The 8469-nt window shown below is 50.3% G+C and overlaps 2 protein-coding genes across 4 annotated transcripts in view; one reads left to right on the plus strand and one right to left on the minus strand.

Moving 5' to 3' along the window:
* LOC307232325 (E3 ubiquitin-protein ligase RING2-A-like) overlaps positions 1 to 5306 on the plus strand; it is a 12057-nt gene extending 6751 nt beyond the window's left edge. For all 3 annotated transcript variants that reach the window (XM_080003289.1, XM_080003291.1, XM_080003290.1), the window contains exons 6-7: positions 8 to 236; positions 5157 to 5306. In XM_080003289.1, coding sequence (XP_079859415.1) covers positions 8 to 236; positions 5157 to 5270 — 343 coding nt within the window. In that variant the 3' untranslated portion in view covers positions 5271 to 5306. The remainder of the gene's footprint in view (positions 1 to 7; positions 237 to 5156) is intronic.
* Positions 5307 to 5818: 512 nt separating this feature from the next.
* rps18 (ribosomal protein S18) lies at positions 5819 to 8167 on the minus strand. The gene is made up of 6 exons (XM_080009965.1): positions 8093 to 8167; positions 7393 to 7491; positions 6942 to 7028; positions 6443 to 6544; positions 6187 to 6278; positions 5819 to 5936 (listed from the first exon to the last, which is right to left on the minus strand). The coding sequence occupies exons 1-6, from the start codon at positions 8093 to 8095 to the stop codon at positions 5861 to 5863; spliced, it is 459 nt and encodes a 152-aa protein (XP_079866091.1). The 5' UTR covers positions 8096 to 8167; the 3' UTR covers positions 5819 to 5860.
* Positions 8168 to 8469: the final 302 nt, after the last annotated feature.

The following is an 8469-nucleotide window of genomic DNA, read 5'->3' on the forward strand; positions in this document are numbered from 1 at the left end:
GCATCAGGTACGTGAAGACCACGGCCGATGCCACCGTGGACCACCTGTCCAAGTACATGGCGCTCCGCATCGCGCTGGAGGAGGGAGGGGTGGAAGGTGGAGGAGAGGGAGGAGGAGGAGGAGAAGGAAGAGGAAAAGGGATGGAAGGAAGAAGAGAGGGAGGCGGCTCCAGTCTGAGCTTCGTCAGCGAGAAGCAGTACACCATCTACATCAGGACGTTGGGAGGGCAGTTCTCTGTGAGTTACTAATTATATATATATATATATATATATATATATATATATATATATATATATATATATATATATATATATATATATATATATATATATATATATATATATATATATATATATATATATATATATATATATATACATACACACACACACTGTTGTATATTATAATCTAGCCACTGGGGGTGCACAAGCCAGTGTGTCAGGAAGGGCATCCGGCGTAAAAACCATCCATTCCATACGGGATGGGTGGAGGCTCCAGTCAACAAGGAACACCACTGGTGCCGTGAGCCAACAGGGTGCAAGAAGAAGAAGAAGAAGAAGAAGAAGAGGGGGAAGGTGTGTCTGGAGACAGCAGGAGAGGAAGAAGGGAGATAGAGTAGAGTAGAGTTGAGAGTAGGAACTTTGAACGTTGGCACTATGAAGGGTAAGGAGAGGGAGCTGGCTGACATGATGGAGAGAAGGAAGGTAGATGTACTATGTGTACAAGAGACCAGGTGCAAGGGGAGTAAGGCCAGGAGTATCACAGCCGGGTACAAACTGTTCTACCATGGAGTGGATGGCAGGAGAAACGGGGTAGGGATGGTGTTGAAGGAAGAACATGTCAAGAGTGTTTTGGAGGTGACCAGAGTGTGGGACAGAGTGATGAGCATGAAGCTGGACATTGATGGGGTGATAATGAATGTGGTCAGTGCGTACGCTATCCAAGTTGGGTGTGAGATCGAAGAGAAAGAAGAATTCTTTAGTGAGTTGGATGTAGTGGTGGAGAGCGTCCCCAAGGGAGAGAGAGTGGTGGTAGGAGCAGATCTCAATGGGCATGTTGGCCAAGGGACCAGAGACATAGGTGACGAGAAGGTGATGGGGAGGTGTGGTGTCAAGAAGAGGAATGTGGAAGGACAGATGGTGGATTTCACCTCTTGTGAATACGTATCTCAAGAAGAGGGAGGAACACAGGGTGACATTGAAGAGTGGAGGAAGGTGCACACAGGTGGACTACATCTTATGCAGGAGGTGCAACCTGAAAGAGATCAGTGACTGCAAAGTGGTGTTAGGGGAGTGGTGTTGCTAGGCAGCATCGGATGGTGGTCTGTAGGATGACTCTGGAGGCCAAGAAGAGGAAGAGAGTGAAAGAAGAGCCAAAGATAAAATGGTGGAAGTTGAAAAAGGAGGAGTGTTGCATGCCAGTTAGGGAAGAGGTAAGGCAGGCAATAGGTGGGAATGAACGGTTACCAGATGACTGGGAAACAACTGCAGAAGTGGTGAGGGAGACGCCAAGAAGGTACTCAGTGTATCATGCGGGAAGAGGAAGGAAGACAAGGACTCTTGGTGGTGGAATGAGGAAGTACAGTAGAGCATAGAGCAGAAGAGGTTGGCGAAGAAGAAATGGGAAAGTCAGAGAGATGAAGAAAGTAGACATGAGTACAAGCTGATGCGGCGCAAGACGAAGAGAGAAGTGGCAAAGGAAAAGGCGTACGACGAGTTGTATGAGAGGTTGGACGGTAAGGAAGGAGAAAAGGACTTGTACCGATTGGCAAGACAAAAGGACCAAGCTGGTACAGCAGGTTAGGGTGATGGAGGATAATGATGGGAATGTGCTGACTAGTGAGGAGAGTGTGTTGAGAAGGTGGAAGGAGAACTTTGAGGAGCTGATGAATGAAGAAAATGAGAGGGAGAGAAGAGTGGATGATGTGGGGATAGTGGATCAGGAAGTGCAGCAAATGAACAAGGATGAGGTGAGAACAGCATTAAAGAAGATGAAGAGTGGAAAGGCAGTTGGCCCAGGTGACAAACCTGGGGAAGCATGGAAATGTTCAGGTGAGATGGCGGTGACGTTCCTAACGAGACTGTTTGACACCATCCTGGAAAGGGAGAGGATGATGGAGGAGTGGAGAAGAAGTTTACTGGTACCATCTTCAAGAATAAGGGAGACGTACAGAGCTGTAGTAACTACAGGGGAATAAAGTTGATCAGCCACAGCATGAAGCTCTGGGAAAGGGTAGTGGAGGCTAGGTTAAGAGGAGCGGTGGGGATCAGCGAGCAGCAGAATGCTTTCATGCCAGGAAAGAGTACTACAGATGACATGTTTGGAAAAGTACAGGGAAGGCTGGAGGGAGTTGCACTGTGTCTTTGTGGATTTATAGAAAGCGTATGATAGGGTGCAGAGAGAGGAAGTGTGGTATTGAATGAGGAAGTCGGGGGTGGCAGAGAAGTAGGTAAGAGTGGTACAGGATATGTATGAGGGCAGTCAGACAGTAGTAAGGTGTGTAGTAGGCGTGACCAAGGCATCAAAGTGGAGGTGGGACTGCATCAAGGATCAGCTCTGAGCCCTTTCTTGTTGCAGTGGTGATGGACAGGTTAACAGATGAAATCAGGCAGGAGTCTCTGTGGACTATGATGTTCACGGATGACATTGTGATCTGTAGCGAGAGTAGGGAGCAGGTGGAGGAGAGCCTGGAGAGGTGGAGGCAGCATTAGAGAGAAGAGCAATGAAAGTCAGCAGGAGTAAGACACAATACACGTGCCTGAATGGGAGGGAGGGCGGAGAAAAGCGGAGAATGTAAGCAGTGGAGGTGGAGAAGGCGGATGAGTTAGATGAGAGTTAGAGTACTTGGGGTCGACCATCCAAAGCAGCGCAGAATGCGGGAGAGGTGGAGAAGAGAGTCCAGGCAGGGTGGAGTTGGCGGAGTGATGTGTGACAGAAGGGTTCCAGCCAGAGTGAAGGGGAAGGTGTACAGGACGGTAGTGAGAGCAGCCATGTTGTACGGTTTAGAGGCGGTGGCACTGACTAAAAGGCAGGTGGATGAGGTGGAGGTGGCAGAGTTGAGGATGTGGAGGTTTTCATTGGGAGGGACAAGGATGGACAGGATTAAGAATGAGGACATTAGAGGGACAGCTCAGGTTGGACAGTTTGGTGGAAAAGTGAGAGAGTCCAGATTGAGATGGTTTGGACACGTGTGGAGGAGACATGAGAGTTACATCGGGAGGAGGAGGCTGAGGGTGGAGCTGCCAGGCAAGAGGAAAAGAGGAAGCCAAAGAAAAGCTTGATGGAGCTGCTGAGGGAGGACATGCAGGCGGGTGGTGTCAGGGAGGAAGATGCAGAACACAAGGTGTTGGAGGCAGATGATCCGCTGTGGCCACCACTAACGGGAGCAGCACAAAGAAGAAGATACTGTTATATATATTATGTATATATACATACTGTTAAATATTACAGTATATATGCTGAATATATATATATATATATATATATATATATATATATATATATATATATATATATACTGTTATATATTATTATAAATATATAAAGTTATATATATGCTGTAATATATATATATATATATATATATATATATATATATATATACACACACACACACACACACACACACACACACACACACACACACTGTCAGCGGCCACTTTACTAGGTACACCTTGCTAGTACTTTCTAGTACTTGCTAGTAGTTGCTTGGAGCCTGTTGCCTTCATTGTTGGTGCATAGATTGAAGAAGGTGGTGTAAACATTCCTCAGAGGTTTTGCTCCATATTGACTTGACAGCATCACGCAGTTGCTGCAGCTTTGTGGGCTGCACCTCCATGATGCCAAGCTCCTGTTGCACCACCTCCCAAAGCTGCTCTACTGGATTGACATGTGGTGAGGGTGGAGGCCAAGCTCCCGTTGCACCACCTCCCAAAGCTGCTCTACTGGATTGACATGTGGTGAGGGTGGAGGCCGTTGGAGAACAGTCAACTCATCGTCATGTTGAAGAAACCACTTTGAGATGCTTTGAGCTTTGTGACGTGCTGCATTATCCTGCTGGAAGTAGCATCACAAGATGCTGCCCTGTGCTCATTATGGGATGGTCATGCTCAGCAGCAACACTCAGGTAAGATGTGGCCTTTAAACCATGCTCAGCTGGTACTAAGGGCCCAAAGTGTGCCAAGACAATATCCCCCACACCATTACACCACCAGCACCAGCACCAGCAGCACCACCAACCTGAACCCTTGACAGCAGGCAGGATGGAGCCATGCCTTCATGTTGTTTACACCACATTCTGCTCCGACCATGTGACGGTGGCAGCTGAAATGGAGACTCATCAGACCAGGCAACGTGTTTACAATCTTCTATTCCTCCATTGTTGGTGCCTGAGTTTCCTGTTGTGAGCTGACAGGAGCAGCACCCGGTGTGGTCTTCTGCTGCTGTAGCTCATCTGCTTCAAGGTTCCACGTGTTGTGCCTTCACAGATGCTGTTCTGCAAACCTTGGTTGTAACCGGTGCTTATTTGAGTGACTGTTTCCTTTCTGTCGTCTGGAACCAGTCTGCCCGTTCTCCTCTGACCTCAACCAGGTGTTTTCGTCCACACAACTGCCGCTCACTGGATGTTTTCTTTTTTTGGGACAGTTCTCTGTAAATCCCAGTAGGTCAGCAGTTTCTGAAATACTCAGACCAGCCCGCCTGGCACCAACAACCATGCCACGTTCAAAGTCACTTAAATCCCCTTTCCTCCCTGTTCTGATGGTGGGTTTGAACCTCACCATGTCCACATGCAACGAGCTGCTGCCATGTGATTGGCTGATTAGCTATTTGTGTTAACAAGCAATTGAACAGGTGTACCTGATAAAGTGGCCATGACATTAGTGAGTTTTATTGTTCTTTTCCAAATCGTTGTTTTTTTATCTTCGATATTGGTCATGTCATTTTTATACTTTGTTACTCCTGGGTTCGTAGATCCTGTTTATCAACAGGTTTATTGTATTGTATTTTTTTATTTTACTAACTTACCGTATATTTTCAAACTTGGTTTGTCTCCATCTTTTTTTTTTTTTAATCTTGGAATCTCTAACTTTGTTCAGGGAAGTTAAAAAATAAACAAAACAAACATTCAAGTTAACCAATTCTCCCTTCCCTTCCAGACGTTGAACGGCTCCCTGACGCTGGAGCTCGTCAACGAGAAGTTCTGGAAAACGCGAAAACCCCTGGAGCTCTTCTACGCCCTGACGAGGCGACAGCACCCAGAGAGACACTGAGCGGCGGGTCCCGGAGAGAAGCTGTTTCAAACCATTAAAAACAACCTTCAACGTGGTCAGCTCAGAGTGTGTTGAATTCAAAACCCTTCACGAAGGGAACAAAAAGGTGTTGATCGCTCCGGCCGCCGAGCCCCGAAGCGAAGAGCACGGCTCCACCCGGAGGAGCCGACGGCGCCCCTCACCCCGCCCACGAAACCCATTATGTTCTCTGCTGACTGAAGCCGGGGAGGGGGGGGGGGGGGGGCTTAATTTAAAAAAAAAAAAAAAAACTGAGCTGCAAATACCGGGGGGAGCGCCGTACACGGACGCGTTCTGCCTTTCAGGTGCTCAAATACCAAAACATAGAAATATATTTGGCACAAAGTAACATGACAAACACAGAGAGGTTCCTCTGGGACACCTCCACCAGCTCACAGCATCTTGTCTTGCTCCATAACATTTGTTTTGGCTCCGCAGCCGTCAGCAGGACCCTTCCCTCGTCGACATTGTGCAGCGGATTAAAACAGGAGGTTCAAACTGAGCAGTGACAACAGGGCGACCAGGCGGGGTTTGTTTTTTGAAAAGTGAATCTTTATTGACACCAGAGCAGTTTACTTCTTCTTGGACACGCCCACGGTGCGGCCACGGCGACCGGTGGTCTTGGTGTGCTGACCGCGCACGCGCAGGCTGCGGACGACAAGAACACAAGTCAGCGGCCGGGACGCCATTTTGGGAACATCCCTCCTTTCTGACCCCCAGTCTAGACACCGACCCCCCCACAAAACAATCGACACCAGGCCACAGAGCACAACGCCACGTTCCGGGCCCGAGCGGCTTGAGCGCCGCCTCGCTCCTTCTACTCCGTGCTGCGGCGCCGACGGGCTACGTCCGTTATGGTGCAGTTCCCCGAAGGAGCGGGCGCGGTGACGGGACTTACCCCCAGAAGTGCCGCAGGCCGCGGTGAGCTCGGATCTTCTTCAGCCGCTCCAGGTCTTCTCTCAGCTTGTTGTCCAGACCATTGGCCAGGACCTGCGGGGACACGGGCCACGTTTTTAAAAGGAGCAACGCCCCCCGACGCTCTCGTCGCGGTTCTCGGGCGGAGGCGCCCCGGGAGAGCGCCAGCACCACTCGCCCCACCAAACATAAATTTGACTCTGACGTGTTTGGGCGTGAGGGCATGGCCCACATCCTACCTGGCTGTACTTCCCGTCCTTGATGTCCTTCTGCCTGTTGAGGAACCAGTCGGGGATCTTGTACTGACGTGGGTTCTGCATGATGGTCACCACGCGCTCCACCTGGACACATGCAGCGTTTCAAACACCACCTTTTAGGTGTTCATCCACCTTTAACCTTTAGGGCTTGCCTGCAAGCCCCCAGCTCCATTTAACACATGTTTCAGAAAGCCAGAAATGTCAATTTTTTTAAGCAATGCTTGTTGAGATGAGTAACATGTTTGAATGTCTCACTTTTAAATGACTGACTTTCAAGGTTTAATATCCATAAAAACTCAATTAAAGATGAAACTCGAGCAGTCACACTGTTTGGTGTTGAAGCTGCTCAGCTTCCAGGGTAGAACCACGTGTCCCACGCTCACCCGGTGGGATGGGTGCACGGGCGACACGGAGGCCCCCTTTTCCCACCTCCGCCCACGGGCGTCTCTCAAAGTGACCCCTTTCCCAGCGCCACCCTCACCTCCTCCTCCGTCAACTCGCCGGCCCTCTTGTTCAGGTCGATGTCGGCTTTCCTCAGGACGACGTGGGCGTAGCGCCGGCCGACACCCTGCGGAGAGAACCAAGGCGGCTTGAATCTACACCTTAAAGTGGACGCCGCTTCTTTTAGTCGGAGGGACTGAAACTTTTATCCTTGACGCGGGAAACAACACACCTGGGTCGTCGCTCGTAGGCCCCCGGGCGTCGAAACTAAAGTTCCACGTGAACACACCATACAAGCGAGTTGCGGACGAGGCCCAAAAGGGCGAGGAAAAACAAAACGAAACACTTGAGACGTAACTGCGGACGGGGCCCAGCCGCAGCCAAACGGCGCCCACCGTCACACCTGAAAAACACTGCGTTTTCAGACGTGACCGTGGACGCCGTGGGACGGCAGCAGCGGCAGCTCTCCAACGGGGGCCGGGGCGTCTCACCTTGATGGCGGTGATGGCGAAGGCGATCTTCCGCCTTCCATCGATGTTCGTGTTCAGGACACGAAGAATGTGCTGGAACTTCTCAGGGATGACTAGAGACTGGGGAGGGAGGAAGCACAACATGCATCAGGGCTCGTCACACGGGAGTTGAACCACAACACACGTCAGAAACCTCGGCCGTTACCCCCCCGGGGTGCACAGGACGCTGGGGCCGCCGGCTAACACCTGTTCCCCCGCCTTGTGCTCTAGTATGTGCCGGTGGTAACCGCGTGGTAGAGGCTGAGCTGGCTCCCTGGATCCAGAGGGCTGTTAGCTAGCAGGCTACCTAGCTAGCACAGGCTGGTGCTCGGGACGTTCACTTCGACAGTCCCGGTGCGACGGGCGGAGTGAAGCCGGGAGACCAGCCGCGTCCTTTAAATGTTGACTTGAACACACCCAAGTAAAACCGCGGGTCCATTTTGTACCGCATGCCAGCATCAGTGCCGGCGGGCGTCCGCTCGCCGCGGGCTGCGTCTGCCCCGCTCGGCATCGGCGGGACAAACCCGCTTAATCCGGCCTAATTCGAGCCAATTCGGCGTCGCCTCACGCCGCCGACGTGCGCGTCGACGACAACGGGTGAAAGCTGGCGGCGGCGGTCGGACCAAGAGCCCGATGGTAGCGGATGGGAACGGCATTTCGGGCGGACGGGTCGCAGCCTCACCATCTTGGAGGTGGGTTCCGTGCGAAGAGGAAGCCCCCGCGATCTCGCGAGGTTTTTCAGAGAGGGTTTGGGATTTCGAAGCGGAAGCGGGTCCGCCTCCGTAAAGCCGTCCGACTGGCAAATTGTTAACCCCCCCAAAAGGAATATATATATATTTACATACAAAATACTCGATTTGGTGAAATTATTACTTTTAGTATAAATTTTCACAATAGCATGGTTTACTTCGAAAAAAAAAAAATATATATATATATATATATTTATATATATATATATATATGTGTGTGTGTGTGTGTGTGTGTGTGTGTGTGTGTGTGTGTGTGTGTGTGTGTGTGTGTGTGTGTGTGTGTGTGTGTGTGTTTCGGTCGGAACCTTTC

Source organism: Zeus faber (genome assembly GCF_960531495.2).
Source record: "Zeus faber genome assembly, chromosome: 1".
NCBI classification, from domain to species: domain Eukaryota; kingdom Metazoa; phylum Chordata; class Actinopteri; order Zeiformes; family Zeidae; genus Zeus; species Zeus faber.

Coding starts and splice junctions, on each gene's coding strand:
- rps18 (XM_080009965.1), bottom strand. Junction 7,029..7,392: donor TCGCCATCACCGCCATCAAG/GTGAGACGCCCC, acceptor TTCTCTCCGCAG/GGTGTCGGCCGGCGCTACGC. Junction 6,279..6,442: donor AGGACGGGAAGTACAGCCAG/GTAGGATGTGGG, acceptor GTGTCCCCGCAG/GTCCTGGCCAATGGTCTGGA.